Source organism: Danio rerio, chromosome 9 (genome assembly GCF_049306965.1).
Source record: "Danio rerio strain Tuebingen ecotype United States chromosome 9, GRCz12tu, whole genome shotgun sequence".
Classification (NCBI taxonomy): domain Eukaryota; kingdom Metazoa; phylum Chordata; class Actinopteri; order Cypriniformes; family Danionidae; genus Danio; species Danio rerio.
In genome coordinates this window covers 16,005,260-16,022,742 of record NC_133184.1, presented here as the reverse complement: position 1 = coordinate 16,022,742, position 17,483 = coordinate 16,005,260, and the positions used below count along the sequence as shown (strand labels likewise).

Below are 17,483 nucleotides of genomic sequence, written 5' to 3'. Positions count from 1 at the left end.
GACTCCACCCCGAGTCTGTCCAGCTGATATGGGCGCGATTCGGGGAGGCCCAGATCGATTCGTTTGCTTCCCCCGAGAACGCTCATTGCCAGTTGTTTTATTCCCTGACCGAGGGCTCTCTCGGCACGGATGCACTGGCCCACAGCTGGCCTCGGGGCATACGCAAGTACGCGTTTCCTCCAGTGAGCCTGATCGCGCAGTTAATGTGCAAGGTCAGGGAGGACGAGGAGCAGGTTTTGTTAGTTGCGGCCCTCTGGCCCAACCGAACCTGGATATCAGAGCTCTCCCTCCTCGCGATGGCCCTCCCTTGGCAGATCCCTTTGAGAGAGGACCTACTTTCTCAGGGACAAGGCACCGTCTGGCACCCTCGTCCCGATCTCTGGAACCTCCACGTGTGGTCCATAGACGCGAGGAAGACTTAGGTAACCTGCCGCCCGCGGTGGTTGATACCATCACTCAGGCTAGAGCCCCCTCCACGAGGCGCGCCTACGCCCTGAAGTGGAGTCTATTCACTGAGTGGTGTGTCTCTCGCAGAGAAGACCCCCGATCTTGCCAGATCAGTGTTGTGGCCTCCATTAAGAGGGTCGGGGACCTGGAGGCATTTTCGGTCAGTGACTCGTGCCTGGAATTCGGGCCAGGATTTTCTCACGTTATCCTGAGACCCGCCCGGGTTATGTGCCCAAAGTTCCTACCACTCCCTTTAGAGATCAGGTAGTAACCCTGCAAGCGCTGCCCCCGGAGGAGGCAGACCCAGCCCTGTCCTTACTTTGTCCAGTTCGCGCTCTGCGCATTTATGTGGACCGTACTCAGAACTTTAGATCTTCTGAGCAGCTCTTTGTCTGTTATGGCGGACGGCAGCAGGGATGTGCCGTGTCTTTATCCCACTGGATTGTGGAGGCCATTTCATGTGCTTATTTGAGCAGAGGTCAGCCGCGCCCCCCAGGAGTGCATGCGCACTCCACTCGGAGCGTTGCATCCTCTTGGGCGTGTGCGAGTGGCACTTCTTTAACAGACATTTGTAAAGCTGCGGGCTGGGCAACACCCAACACATTTGCAAGATTTTATAATCTGCGAGTGGAGCCGGTTTCCTCAAGGGTGTTAGGTACCTTTGGTGATTGAGGAAACAACTCGGTAGGTGTTGTACACGCTTGCGGTGCCTTTTTTCCCTAACACGGAGAGATGTGCACCCTCCTGTCTGTCAGTAAGTTCCCCATTCGGTGAGCCCTGCAGATTCCTCCGAGGCCCCCAGCACTGACTCAGCGGAGGAGTCACTTGCTGGCCCATTACTTTGTAGGTCTGCCCGCTGGTCAGCCCGCGTTTTGGGTATAGGTGCCTGCTATGGCCGATCCCCGCTGGTGATCCCCATATGCTTTTCCGCCACGGTTAAGTTCCCCCCCCGTGGGCGGACCCGTGCTTTCCCTATCCGCTAACCACCTTTTATGCGCACTCCCCCTTTTCAGGGTTAGTCCATATGTAATTCCATTTGTTTCCCCCTATTGGGTGCGGATGGTCTCCGCAGCGTCCTCCCTACTGGGATGGCACGCTTCCCAACGTACTGTCGTATATTCCTAGAATTATCTAGACGCTAGCGACTCCCAAAAAAGATACCTATTCCGTAAAACTTCTTTTGAAGTGGGATAAGTTAGGGCCAAGGGCACGTTGGAGGACCACGCCTCTCATGATCTGGGTGTGTCACGCTTGCCTGACCTCTCTCTCATGGTGGGTGTTGGTAAGGTGCAGTCATTATGGCGCTTTCAATGGGCTCCCATACGTGGATTTAGAACATCAAATCCAGTTATAGTGCTGGAGTTCCCCCCGAAGGGGAACGTTCGAGGTTATTAAAGTAACCCTTCGTTCCCCGAGGAGGGGAACGGAAGCACTATACTCCGTCGCCATAATGACTGTCCCTTAGTTGTTAAAAGTCTCTTCAGCTTAAAAAGGATAGCGTCTGCTGGCGCCAGGCATGCTTATATACTCATTTGATTGCACATGCCGCACACCTGCGCAGGCTTGCGCTGCCAATTCATTCTTAATTGGCCCGTTCAATACTCTTTCAGAAGAGTAGCTTCTGAACCGAACCTCCCATACGTGGATTTAGAACATCAAATCCACTTATAGTGCTTCCAGGGTTACTTTAGTAACCTCGAACGTTCTCTACCATCAATGGCCACTACGAATATCTTGTTATGCCCTTCGGCCTAGCTAACAGTCCTTCCGTGTTCCAGGCATTTATTAATGAGATATTTCGAGACATGCTCAATCAGTGGGTCATCATGTACATTGACGACATCCTAATATACTCCAACTCATTGCCAGAACACATTCAGCATGTCAGAGCTGTTAAAACGCCTTATCCAGAATCAATTGTATGCTAAAATCTCTAAGTGTGAGTTCCATAAGACCTGCATATCATTTCTGGGTTACATTATCAGTCCCGAGGGAGTTGCCATGGACCAACAGAAGGTAGATTCTGTCACTCACTGGCCGCAACCCGAAACCATACGGCAGTTACAACGTTTCCTGGGATTCGCTAACTTCTACAGACGGTTCATTAGGAACTTCAGTTCAGTAGCTGCTCCTCTCACAGCCATGGCTAAAGCCAATAACGCCCGCCTGAAGTGAAACTCGGAAGCCATTAGAGCGTTTGACCAGCTCAAAGCCTGATTTACCCATGCACCCATTCTGTGTCATCCAGACCCCACACGACCTTTCATTGTTGAGATCGACGCCTTCAACTCCGGTATCGGAGCCATCCTGTCCCAAAGATCCCCGACCTCGAATAAACTCCATCCCTGTGCTTTCTATTCCCGCAAGCTGAATCCCGCCGAGAGAAATTATGATGTGGGTAATCGCGAACTCCTCGCCATGAAGGCTGCTCTCGAAGAATAAAGACATTGGCTTGAGGGCGCAAAACACCCATTCACCGTCATCACAGATCACAAAAACCTGGAGTACATCAGATCCTGCAAGCGCTTAAACCCCAGACAAGCCAGATGGGCGCTATTCTTTACCCGTTTTGACTTTCAAGTTACTTACATCCCAGGCTCAAAGAATATTAAGGCAGACGCGCTCTCTCGTATCTCTGATGAGGATACTTCGCTAGAGGAAGTAGAGCCCATCTTGAAGAATCCGCTAATTATAGCACCTATTCGATGGGACATTGAACATGAGATAAGGCAGGCTTCTGACCAAAACCACACTCCGCAGGCATGCCCCGAGAACAAGTTTTATGTGCCCCCTCTGCTCCGTAAAAGACTAATGGCCGAAGTACACAATCACCCCAGTTCAGGTCATCCAGGCAGCACTGCAACTGTTCAACTGATCCAGTCTCGCTATTGGTGGTCATCCATGAACAAAGACGTGATCAACTTTATCAATAAATGTTCCCCCTGTCAGATGGCTAAGCATTCCCGTCACCGTCCAGCTGGTCTGTTACAGCCTCTAGAGCTTCCCCGTCGCCCATGGTCTCACATAGCAATCGACTTTATCACAGATTTACCCCAGTCCCAGGGGAACACTACCATTCTCACGGTCGTGGACCGTTTCTATAAAGCCTGTCGTCTCATTGCTATACCCAAATTACCAACAGCCCTGGAAACAGCAGAACTTCTCTGTGAGTACGTCTTCCGATATTATGGTCTTCCTGAAGACATTGTTTCAGACCGAGGTCCCCAGTTCACGTCCCGACTTTGGTCAGCTTTCTTCCAGAACCTCCAAATAAATATCAGTTTGACTTCCGGTTATCACCCTCAGTCCAGCGGACAGACAGAACGCCTCAACCAGGAGATCGGTCGCTTTCTACGCACCTACTGTCATTCCAACCAATCAGACTGGAATAAGTTCCTCATGTGGGCTGAGTATGTGCAGAACTCCCTAAAGAAGGCATCTACAGGTCTGACTCCCTTTCAATGTGTACTAGGTTTTCAACCTCTCCTATTTCCCTAGTCAGTTGAGACCACAGAACTCCCAGCAGTTGATACCTGGTTCCGAAAGTGCGAGGAGGTCTGGAACGCCGCTCACACCCACTTGTCACACGCTATTCGAAGATTCAAGGAGCAAGCCGACCGTCACCGTCGTCCTGGTCCCACATATTTCCCAGGACAATGTGTATGGCTATCCGCTCGAGATCTTCGCTTGAGACTACCCTACAAGAAGCTCAGTCCCAGGTACGTGGGTCCGTTTCAAGTTGAACGGCAAATATCACCTGTTTCCTTTCGACTGACACTCCCTAACCATTATCGCATTTCTCCAACTTTCCATGTTTCCCTGCTCAAGCCAGCTGTTGGCCCAGCCGAGGCGAATAGGGAGGTGGCAGCCGGTGAACAGGGTCCCCCGCCTCTCATGATCAACTGAGAGGAAGCCTACCATATCCACGAGATCCTGAGATCCAGACGCCGGGGTGGTCAACTACAATACCTCATCAACTGGAAGGGGTACGGCCCGGAGGAAAGATCATGGATCAATCGTAAGGACATTCTTGACTCTACTCTGTTGGATGAGTTCCACGTGCAGCATCCGGATATGCCGGCCCCTCACCCCCGTAGAAGACCCCGGCGTAGAGACTCTTCTCACTTCAGGAGCCGTTCGTTGGGGGGGGGGGGGGGGGGGGGGGGACATCTGTCACCGACTCGGTACCCTTTATAAGCCACTTCCAAACACTCAGTCAGTGCGAAGTCTTGTTTAGCCCTGGCCAGCATTTCTGAGCGTTATTCCCTGCCTGATTCTTCGGGCATTACTCCAGCCTGTTTCTGACTCTGCTTCGCCTTCTGCCTGCCCACGACCCACGCCTGATGTACGGACTCTGATACTCGCTGCCTGTCCACGTCCCACGCCTGATACACGGACTCTGATACTCGCTGCCTGCCCACGACCCACGCCTGATACACGGACTCTGATACTCGCAGCCTGCTATCGACCAATGCCTGGTAAACCCCTCTGTGTCTATTCACCGCCAGTCTTGATACTTCACAGACTATTGTTGATGTGTGTTTGCACTTTAGTGCATATTGTATGTTTGAGTGGAAGCTTGACTAATAAATACTGCATAATGGATCCCTCCGTGTCAGTCTCCTCGTTACAATTATATTATATTATTATATTATTATATAGAATAATAATTATTATTATTGTTTATTTTTCCCCAATTTCTGTTTAATAGAGGGAAGATTGTTTCAGCACATTTCTAAGCCTAATAGTTAATAAAAACCTATTTCTAATAACTGATTTATTTTATCTTTGCCATGATGACAGTAAATAATAATTTACTTGATATTTTTCAAGACACTTCTATACAGCTTAAAGTGACATTTAAAGGCTTAACTAGGTTAATAAGGTGAACTAGGCAGGTTAGGGCAACAATTTTGTCCCAAAAATGATTTAAAATTTAAAACTGCTTTAATTCTAGCCGAAATAAAACAAATAAGACTTTTCCATAAGAAAAAATATTATCAGACATACTGTGAAAATTTCCTTGCTCTGTTAAACATCATTTGGGAAATATTTTAAAAAGAAAAAAAAATCGAAAGGGGGCTAATAATTCTGACTTTATTTCAACTGTGTGTAAATATGACTGGCGTCACTGTCTCCGTTCGGTCACACACTGTGTGCTTGAAGTTTGGACTTGCTATTTACTCGCAATTTAAATCTTAATCATTAAATTCTTCCTCATTCGCTAAGTATTTGTCTCTCCTACTTAGGGTGACCAAACCCTTAATACATTTATACAAACAAAACTGCTTTAAAAACGGTCTGTCCCTCGAGCATCCGCCTGTTGTTTGTAGCTTTAGCTTGCTAGCGCCGCTGGTCAGCTAAAGCTACCGACCTCTTTAACCATACACTTTTGACTTACTGGCTTTGCTCTTTACCCCGTAAAATGTCGCTTCCGTCTCTGTCCTTGTGTGCAGGAGAAGCATCGATGGAGGCGTTGGAGCTGGAGCTGGAAGAAGTGGAGTCCCAGATCCGCGCGCTGGTGGTAAGACGGTCGCGGCTACGGGAACGACTTCTCGTCGTACCTAATGCTAAGGCAGTCTCATCACCTAAGGTACGTGGAAATTACAACCACATCATTCCCTCTACCTCAACCCCGCGTCCTTCTCTGTCCAGGCCCAGCGCACCCGGGGCGCGGCTCAGCCAGGCGTCGTTCACGCCGACACCCGGCTACCACGGCGCCTGGGTGCAGCCGCGCAAGGTGCTTCCCAGATCCCGGGGCAGAACGTCTCCGCCTGTGTTCGAGATCTCCACGGAGAACCGCTTCTCCCCTCTCCGCGAGTCGGGTCCCGATGTGGCCATCATCGGTGACTCGATCGTTCGTCACGTCCGTGCCGCCTCCTCAAAAGGTAATAAAGTACGTACTTTCTGCTTTCCTGGTGCCCGTGTGAGAAATATTTCTACACAGATTCCAACCATCCTGGGCGCTGCCGAGAGCCCTGGTGCCGTTGTCCTCCACGTGGGGACAAACGACACCGGGCTCCGGCAGTCGGAGATCCTGAAGAAGGACTTCAGGAGCCTGATCGAGACGGTTCGACGCACCTCGCCCGCCACGCAGATCATCGTTTCTGGGCCGCTTCCTACCTACCGCCGAGGAAATGAAAGGTTCAGTAGACTTTTAGCTTTGAATGAATGGCTAATAACATGGTGTAAAGAACAGAAATTGCTCTTTGCTAATAACTGGAATCTTTTCTGGGAGCGTCCTAGGCTCTTCCGTCCTGACGGCCTGCACCCCAGTCGAGCCGGAGCTGAACTCCTGTCGGACAACATCTCCAGACTACTTCGCACCATCTGACTAGCAGGTAAAAATTCACACTATAGCCACCTAGACTCTTGTTCACCCCACTTAAACATCAGTAACGCATATCTGGCGAATCCTATAGAGACTGTGTCTGTTCCTCGTATTATTAGATTAAGAAATAAACGTACTGTGTGCTCCAGGAAAAATCTAGTAAGAATCAAACCAGAAAAACCAGTAGAAAGTGAAAATACAAATTTCGTAAAACTTGGTCTCCTAAACATCAGGTCACTTGCACCTAAAGCACTTATCATTAATGAAATAATAACAGAAAACAATCTTAATGCACTCTGTCTCACTGAAACCTGGCTGAAACAAAATGACTATATTAGCTTAAATGAAGCAACTCCTCCAGGATTCTTATATAAACATGAGGCTCGTCAAACTGGTCGTGGTGGTGGAGTTGCATCAATCTTTAGTGATTTCCTTAATATTAAACAGAGAAACGGACTTATGTTTAGCTCCTTTGAAGTATTATCGCTTAATGTTCAGCTTCCAGATACTATAAAAAAACCTATCTTATCTCTCGCTTTAATCACCATATATAGACCCCCAGGACCCTATGTCAAATTTCTAAAAGAATTTTCTGATTTTATTTCTGACTTACTAGTCAAAACTGATAAAATGCTAATTGTAGGTGACTTTAACATCCACATAGATGACGCTAACGATACATTAGGGCTCGCGTTTATGGATTTAATACACTCACTTGGGATAAAGCAAAACGTTGTGGGTCCAACCCATCGCTTAAAGCATACATTAGATCTAATTCTGTCTTATGGAATCGAGGTTATTGACGTAGACATTATACCACAAAGTGATGATATTACAGATCACTACCTCTTACTATATAAGCTATGTTTACCTGAAATCAGCAAACCCGCTCCAATACTCCGCCCTAGTAGAACTATTGTTCCGTCAACTAAAGATGAATTTATAAATAACTTACCTGATCTCTCTCTATTTCGTAATGCACCCGCAAACTCAAATGATCTTGATGTAGTAACCAGCAGTATGGATGCCATCTTTACTAGCACACTAAATACTGTGGCACCCATCAAATTAAAAAAGGCTAGAGAGATTAAAACTATACCATGGTATAATAGTCATACTCGTGCGCTCAAAACAGCAACCCGCGCCCTGGAACGTAAATGGAAAAAAACTAATTTAGAGGTCTTTAGAATTGCGTACAAAGACAGTATGTCCAGCTATAGGAGGGCTCTAAAATCTGCCAGGACCGAGCACCTGCGCAAACTGATAGAAAATAATCATAACAATCCTAGATTTTTATTTAACACCATCTCTAAATTAGCAAATAATCGGTCATCCTTGGAACAAACTACTCCACCGCAAATTAGTAGTGATGATTTCATGAATTTTTTCAGTAATAAAATAGAAGGCTTTAGACAGAAAATAGGAGATGCCAAACTTTCTGCACCGGCTTATACTCCAAATCCTGTAAATATTTCATTAAATCATAATAATAACCTACACTGCTTCAAAATCATAGAACATGAAGAGTTAGTAAAAATGATAAATAGCTCTAAACCAGCTACGTGTATGCTGGACTCAATTCCAACAAAATTACTGAAAGAGCTGCTACCTGCTATAGGAGAACCTCTTCTTAACATTATCAACTCTTCTTTATCTATAGGCCATGTTCCAAACTCTTACAAGCTAGCTGTTATTAAGCCTATTATTAAGAAACCGCAACTAGACACCAACAACTTAGCTAACTATAGGCCTATTTCTAATCTTCCATTTATGTCTAAAATACTAGAAAAAGTTGTTTCCACTCAATTATGCTCTTATCTGCAGACGAACAATATTTTTGAAGTGTTTCAGTCAGGTTTCAGGGCTCACCACAGTACAGAAACTGCCTTAGTGAAAATAACCAACGATTTACTCTTAGCTGCTGACCGAGGGTGCGTCTCGCTATTAGTTTTACTCGATCTTAGTGCGGCATTTGATACCATTGACCACAATATCCTCATAAATCGCTTAAAGTCTACAGGTGTCCAGGGACAGGCTCTACAATGGTTTAAGTCATACTTAACTGACCACTACCAGTTTGTGAATCTTAATGGACAGCCTTCACAAATCTGCCCAGTAAAGTATGGGGTGCCTCAAGGATCAGTTTTAGGCTCTTTACTGTTTACAATTTACATGCTACCTCTGGGAGACATTATTAGAAGACATGGGATCAGCTTTCACTGCTATGCAGATGATACTCAATTATATATTTCCACTAAACCTGACGAGACGTCTGAACTTTCTAAACTAACTGAGTGTATCAAAGACATCAAAGACTGGATGACCAACAATTTTCTTTTCTTAAACTCAGACAAAACAGAATTATTACTTATTGGGCCTAAATCTTGCACACAGCAGATCTCGCAACTCAATTTACAATTAGAGGGATACAAAGTTAGCTTTAGCTCTACTATAAAAGATTTGGGTGTCATATTAGACAGCAATCTAACTTTTAAAAACCATATATCCCATGTCACAAAAACTGCCTTCTTTCATCTGAGAAATATCGCTAAATTACGAAATATGCTATCCATCTCAGATGCAGAAAAGCTAGTCCATGCTTTTATGACTTCGAGACTGGATTACTGTAATGCTCTATTTGCTGGCTGCCCAGCATCCTCTATTAACAAACTTCAATTAGTACAAAATGCAGCAGCCAGAGTTCTGACCAGGTCTAGAAAATATGATCATATAACCCCAATTTTATCCTCCTTACACTGGCTGCCTGTTAAATTTCGTATTGAATTTAAAATATTACTTCTCACCTATAAAGCTCTAAATAATCTAGCTCCTGTTTATCTAACCAACCTTCTGTCTCGCTACGAACCAACTCGCTCCTTAAGATCTCAAAATTCAGGGCTTCTGGTAGTACCTAGAATAGCAAAATCAAGTAAAGGAGGTCGAGCCTTCTCTTTCATGGCTCCTACACTCTGGAATAGCCTTCCTGGTAATGTCCGAGGCTCAGACACACTCTCCCAGTTCAAAACTAGATTAAAGACCTATCTGTTTAGTAAAGCATACACTCAATGCATCACCTTGCGGGTTCCACACTGGCTTCTGCATCTTGCTTATATACACTATGAACAGCAGCTACGCTAATGATTCTCTTTATTCTCTGTTTTCACCTGGGGATACTCATCCCGAGGTCCTCAGATTAGGCGGAGTCACTGATTGGATCCAAGACCAGCGACGTGATGATCCCAAGGATTCCATATCCGGGACCAGGCCATATCCTGAGCTGCTGCTGCGCTGATGGTCGTGGGGAGTGGAGAACATGTGTCTGATTCCAGCGACGCTCCAGGGACAGACGAGTCTTCATTGAGGCCATCTTCCAGCTTAAACCACGGCGAATGAAGTTCTGCACAAGACTTTTGGCCAGCGGAGAAATTAAAATGGTCGTGCCCAACTGAGTCTGGTTCTCTCAAGGTTTTTTTTCTTCACTCCCATCAGGTGAAGTTTTTTTTCCCTCTCCGCTGTCGCCACTGCCTCGCATGGTTCAGGATTGGTAGAGCTACGCATCGATGAATTTGCTCTTCAGTGTTTGAACTCTCAGTAATGATTAAATCACACTGAACTGAGCTAAACTGAACTGAACTGAACTTAAACACTAAAACCTGAACCACACTGTTCCAGTTACTGAACCACACTGTTCCAGTTACTATGACCATTTATGTGAAGCTGCTTTGACACAATCTACATTGTAAAAGCGCTATACAAATAAAGCTGAATTGAATTGAAATATATGTACATATATATGTATATATATATATGTGTATATGTATATATATGTGTATATGTATATATATATGTGTATATGTATATATATATATATATATGTGTATATGTATATATATATATATGTGTATATGTGTATATATATATATATATATATATATATATATATATATATATATGTGTATATGTATATATATATATATATGTGTATATGTATATATATATATGTGTATATGTATATATATATGTGTATATGTATATATATATATGTGTATATGTATATATATATATATGTGTATATGTATATATATATATATATGTGTATATGTGTGATATTGCGTTTGTACAACAGTTTAAAGTAGGGATGGGAAGATTAATCGATATGTATCGATACGCGGTCATGCGCGTGCACGATGCGAGTGCATCGGTTGAGCAGCAGAGGATGAATGAAATTTTGGAAGCAAATCGAGATGCATCGGTTTTTGCGAGATGCATCGGTTTATCCGAGATACAGCTTATATTTTTAATGTAGAATGTATTTTTTATTTATTAACAAGTGTTGTCAACCTGTTTTTGGCGCATAATTTAATCGACCTACATAAAGTAAGCCTAACGGATTTGCGGATGTGTACACTTTCACTACAACTCAGTGTATCAGGTGTGCGGATGAAGCTAGTGGTGCGCCCTCAGAAAGCGCGAGAAGCAAAACAAACATTTTATTCCCCACTGAGTTTTAAATCTAAAGTATTGCAACATTATGGATTTAAGGATGGACGACATGACAGGACAGATGCAATTTGCAAAAGTGTGCCACGCATCTGTAAAATACGCGGGCAGTACGACTAATCTGAAATCTCACTTGAAGCGGCGCCACGGTGTTGTTGTGAAAGCTCCATCTTCCAGTGGACCTCTATTCTGCCGCCCTATGCGCGGATATAACTGAGGACGCGCCGGTGTCGCGGACCTCTATTCTGCCGCCCTATGCGCGGATATAACTGAGGACGCGCGGGTGTCGCGGACCTCTATTCTTCCGCCCTATGCGCGGATATAACTGAGGACGCGCGGGTGTCGCGGACCTCTATTCTTCCGCCCTATGCGCGGATATAACTGAGGACGCGCGGGTGTCGCGGACCTCTATTCTGCCGCCCTATGCACGGATATAACTGAGGACGCGCGGGTGTCGCGGACCTCTATTCTTCCACCCTATGCGCGGATATAACTGAGGACGCGGGTGTCGCGGACCTCTATTCTGCCGCCCTATGCGTGGATATAACTGAGGACGCGCGGGTGTCGCGGACCTCTATTCTGCCGCCCTATGCGTGGATATAACTAAGGACGCGCGGGTGTCGCGGACCTCTATTCTTCCGCCCTATGCGCGGATATAACTGAGGACGCGGGTGTCGCGGACATCTATTCTGCCACCCTATGCGCGGATATAACTGAGGACAAGCGGGCGCTGATGGAGGTGTCGCGGACATAACTGAGGATGCGGGTGGTAAGGGGGGGTGTTGCGGACGCCGCCCTCTCTATACTGCCGCCCTAGGCGGCCGCCTAGGTCGCCTCTATGGACGTGCCGGCCCCGTTCATCTGCAAAGATATTTATTCAGCCTAGTGTCACGGAGAACGAAGGTTTTGAACACCTCCTTCTGTTAATTTTTATTTAATTATAATAATAATAATAATAATATTAATAATAATAATGATAAAAATAATGGGTGTCACAGTGGCACAGTGGGTAGTTTGACCACCTCACAGCAAGAAGATTGCTGGTTTGTTATATTTTTATTAGCCTGTTGTTTACAGTGACAGTGATGTTTCAAAGCAGCATAACACTGCTAGTTCACGACCTTAAGTTTTGAATATTCAGTGGCAAAATATATCTTTGTAAAACTTGTTTTCATAGTTGAAAAGTTAAATCACAATTCTTGTTGTGCAATGCTAAACCTTTATGTTGAAAGAGTGCAAATATATATATTTTAATATATATTGCACTTATACATTCTGTTTATCTTGAAAATACTTAAATAATATGTGTTATATGTTCTAAAATGGCCCTCTACTGTAAACTGACACTCTGGCTCTGAGAGAAAAGCCAGTTTGTAAAAAAAGTCTTGGTTTTGCTTGGTTTATAAATAATCAAATCAAACTCATTCAATGGCACAGCATCCTCTTTCACATAATCTCATAAACTTGATCTAATTAGTTAGTGCTGAATTATCGCATCGTATCGTGATATGGGTGTGAATCGTATCGTGTCGCATCGCAATATGTCACAAATGTATCGCTAATATATCGGATCGTATTCTTTGTATCGAAATGCGTATCGGATCGGCATTATAGCTTAGATGCCCAACCCTAGTTTAAAGGCATAATTGTGGATATAAAAACTAAATCAAACATGGTGAGTCTCAAAAACTATTTTTTTTTTGGATTCAAATCATAAGCTGACAGTTAAACAGTTGAGCAAGCATCTTTTAAACTTAAGATCTGTAGTGTCTGGTTTCTGCTGGCTGTATGTGGGCAGAGTAATACACAAATCAGCCAATCAGATTCAAGAACCAGACAGAATTGTTGTGTATATATATATATATATATATATATATATATATATATATATATATATATATATATATATATATATATAGAAAGAAAGAAAGAGAGAGCGAGCAAGAGCCATTTATTGTTCAGTTGTGTTTACTGAAATTTTTGACAGCAATACATTAAAAGCAGTTGGACGAACTAATGACTCTGGTATTTATTTTTATGTTTTTGTATGTGTGGTGCTGTTGTGTCTGTCTTCAAATATTTGCACCAGTGTTGCTACTACCTGTCTGTTGACTATCTACTGAACATTTACAGAATAGTAACCATGCTGTCTGTGATGTTGGCTCCTTACAGTCATTCAACAGCATTTCTTAGGTTTTTACTTCATTTTGATGGGCCTAGTGTGACAACAGATGAGCAGATAAATGTAACTTAAAATAAACTAACTGTTTACTGAAAGTGAGGTTAAATGCAACGAATAGTTAGTTGAATACTTTTGCTTATACATGTGCAACCCTTGGCTATAATTTACTAAAACCCGACTACGCCACCTAGGTTACTACCCAGGAACATCTATCTAAAAAAACACTTGTTTGATTAACACAAAAGTTACAACAATATGAAGGACCCTGCTGGTTCGTTTTTGATTAAAGACAGAGACGTGACTTACAAACGTAATACAAAAATTTATTAAATTCACTATGGCATACACAACCTTAAAACAATTTTAAAATGCTCTCACAGTTACCCATTAAACAGCTTCGGTGCAAATGGACCGCAATAAAATGACACTAACTGACGGGGACACTCAGCAAACACAGCAAATCAGTGTATACAAAATATTAAAGCAAGTGGCAAATTACACCCATACAATTCAACAAACCCCCCTTCAATTCAGCATCAATATTACAGCTCCTCCGCCCACCTGTGGATATACACAGCCAAAAATACTCACAGGAAACAAACTGCAAAAAAAAAAAAAAAAAAAAAAAAAAAAAAAAAAAAAAACACAGGGCATAGAATTCACAATGAATCATATAGGATCACGTTGAACATGGATAGTAGATTAAGAGCAAGATACAGTACATAAAATGTTCGCCATAGCAATTAAAAAGGGAATGTCCGCGAAGAGCAGTCGCAGCAGATAAGACCAGTTTTAGAAAAAAACAGCCGCGAATAAATGCGATGAAACAACAGCTAGCACCTTCAAGCCGCACCTCCTAAAAATACAAATTTAAGAGAAAGATAAAAGGATTTTTAAAAAGTGAACGAACCCTTCTTTGAAATCCAAACAAACTTCTTACCTCCTAGATGAGTTTCATAGGCTAGAACAGATTTTGCGAACGGCGCTCACCTCTTCACAAACACACTTTCCTAATAATAAAAGCATCCTTTAGATTATTATTGAAAACTAACGAGAAACCCTAAAAATCACCAACTCACCCAGGCTAGAGCACACTTTGCGAACGGCACCTGTCACTTTGTGCTGAACTTTTCAGTTTGGGTGCCATCAACAGCGCAACCAACCGATGGAGTGGGGCAGCCAACTTAGCAAAACCTTCCACAAACCGTCGATAATAACTTGCAAACCCCAGAAATGAACGAAGTTCGGAGACTTTACTTGGAGTGGGCCAATTAGCGACTGCTTCCATTTTCTTTGGGTCAGTAGACACACCCTCATCAGAAATCAAGTGTCCCAAATAGCTCACCTCAGGCTGAAAAAAGGTACACTTCTCTAGTTTAGCCTTCAAGCCTTCCCGCTGTAACCGTTTCAGGACCACCTCTAGTCGTTCCAAGTGCTGAATCACTGTAGAAGAGAACACTATAACATCGTCCAGGTACAAGAGCAATGACTGGAAGTGTTGCGAACCAAACATGCGCTCCATTAACCGCTGAAAGGTACTAGGTGCGTTACACAGGCCAAAGGCCATCCTATTCCACTCATATAGCCCAAAAGGTGTACAAAAGGCAGTTTTCATTCGGTCTTTCTCTGCTACTGGGACTTGGTTATAGCCACTGGCAAGGTCCATTGTAGTGAACCACCTAGCACCGGACAGAGCATCCAAGGATTCTTCAATTCTGGGCAATGGAAAGGAGTCTTTTCTGGTCTTACTGTTAAGTTGTCTATAGTCAACACACATTCGCAGGCTACCATCCTTTTTCTTTACCAGGACAATGGGGGATGCATAAGGGCTGCTACTTTCTCTTATAACTTGGGCTTCTAATAACTGATTAATATGGGCCTTAACTGCCTCATATTCAGAGGGAGGAATACGTCTATAACGTTGCTTAACAGGGACCTCATCAGTCAGGGGAATTTTGTGTTCAATTAGCGTAGTACAGCCCAGATCGGCATCATGTGCTGAAAACACAGAGGAGTACTTTGACAGTAAGGCCCTCACCTGACGCTGTTCTTCTGGGGTCAATGGAGTCAAATCAAGAGAATCGATCTTTTCCTGTACAGATCCCACCATTATCTGGGAAGAGACTGTGGCTTGCACGTCCAACGGGAAGTCCTCTACACCTGCGGGCAAACTCACCACAGCGACGGGGGAAATAGTGCCAAGAACAGTTTGAGCATACAGATTAGCGTCAACTACCCCAACATTAATCACCGGGATATAAACCTGCCCACGAGCTACTTTAACAAGGGAGGGCAATGCCAAAAGGCCAGCTGCCAACCCCCCACTAGAAGGCTCAAATGCCACCGTTGAACAACCATACTGCTGTGAACAAGTAGCAGGGACAAATTTCATAGTGCCACCAGGCACATGAACACACCTTTTCCCTCTGACCCGAACTCTACTGAAAGTGAGGTTAAATGCAACGAATAGTTAGTTGAATACTTTTGCTTATACATGTGCAACCCTTGGCTATAATTTACTAAAACCCGACTACGCCACCTAGGTTACTACCCAGGAACATCTATCTAAAAAAACACTTGTTTGATTAACACAAAAGTTACAACAATATGAAGGACCCTGCTGGTTCGTTTTTGATTAAAGACAGAGACGTGACTTACAAACGTAATACAAAAATTTATTAAATTCACTATGGCATACACAACCTTAAAACAATTTTAAAATGCTCTCACAGTTACCCATTAAACAGCTTCGGTGCAAATGGACCGCAATAAAATGACACTAACTGACGGGGACACTCAGCAAACACAGCAAATCAGTGTATACAAAATATTAAAGCAAGTGGCAAATTACACCCATACAATTCAACAAACCCCCCTTCAATTCAGCATCAATATTACAGCTCCTCCGCCCACCTGTGGATATACACAGCCAAAAATACTCACAGGAAACAAACTGAAAAAAAAAAAAAAAAAAAAAAAAAAAAAAAAAAAAAAAAACAGGGCATAGAATTCACAATGAATCATATAGGATCACGTTGAACATGGATAGTAGATTAAGAGCAAGATACAGTACATAAAATGTTCGCCATAGCAATTAAAAAGGGAATGTCCGCGAAGAGCAGTCGCAGCAGATAAGACCAGTTTTAGAAAAAAACAGCCGCGAATAAATGCGATGAAACAACAGCTAGCACCTTCAAGCCGCACCTCCTAAAAATACAAATTTAAGAGAAAGATAAAAGGATTTTTAAAAAGTGAACGAACCCTTCTTTGAAATCCAAACAAACTTCTTACCTCCTAGATGAGTTTCATAGGCTAGAACAGATTTTGCGAACGGCGCTCACCTCTTCACAAACACACTTTCCTAATAATAAAAGCATCCTTTAGATTATTATTGAAAACTAACGAGAAACCCTAAAAATCACCAACTCACCCAGGCTAGAGCACACTTTGCGAACGGCACCTGTCACTTTGTGCGCACACGCATACACCTTTCTAATAAATCAAAGCAGTTGTTGTTAAGATGATCATTTAAAACTAGCTAAGAGCTACAAAAAAAAAAAAGCAAACAGCTCACCAACAGAAGGCCAACCAGGGACAAAAGGAAACGCTCTCAGACCACAGAGGCTTCACCTTCACTCGGGATGTCATATGAGTTACTCAGACGCCTTTTTAAAGGGCTGACTATCAACGCACTCCCACTAATGAGCTGCCCAGGTGTACGCAGTAAAGAGTACGTGCCAACGCCAGTGGGTGTATCCTACCCTCCGTGTGTCACTATAACATTTACAAAAATAAAACCGGTTACATTCTACCCCCTAGTTTTGAAATCGTCGCCCCGACGATATTAACTCCAAGGCCTAAAAAGATTGACAGCAACATTATTCGAGACCAGGGAACCCATAATACCCCTCATACTACCCCCCACTGTCTCTGTTAGATGGTGCACATTAGAATGGTAGCCTGCTGTTGCTCGAGTGGTCCGCCGCAGAGGTGCCCTTGTAGTGATACTCCTGTCCTCTACGG

At 43.8% G+C, this 17,483-nt stretch overlaps 1 protein-coding gene across 3 annotated transcripts; it reads left to right on the top strand.

The window, feature by feature from the left end:
- The first annotated feature begins 5,567 nt into the window (after positions 1–5,567).
- Positions 5,568–10,550, top strand: LOC141376028 (uncharacterized). Of its 3 annotated transcripts, none has more exons than XM_073912320.1 (2): positions 5,568–6,788; positions 9,971–10,550. In XM_073912320.1, the coding sequence occupies exon 1, from the start codon at positions 5,873–5,875 to the stop codon at positions 6,779–6,781; it is 909 nt and encodes a 302-aa protein (XP_073768421.1). In that variant the 5' UTR covers positions 5,568–5,872; the 3' UTR covers positions 6,782–6,788; positions 9,971–10,550. The 3 variants fall into 3 exon arrangements, with proteins under 3 accessions (XP_073768421.1, XP_073768420.1, XP_073768422.1); XM_073912319.1 differs by having other exon boundaries at positions 9,963–10,550; XM_073912321.1 differs by lacking the exon at positions 9,971–10,550 and having other exon boundaries at positions 5,568–6,335; positions 6,395–9,956.
- The last annotated feature ends 6,933 nt before the right edge of the window (positions 10,551–17,483 follow it).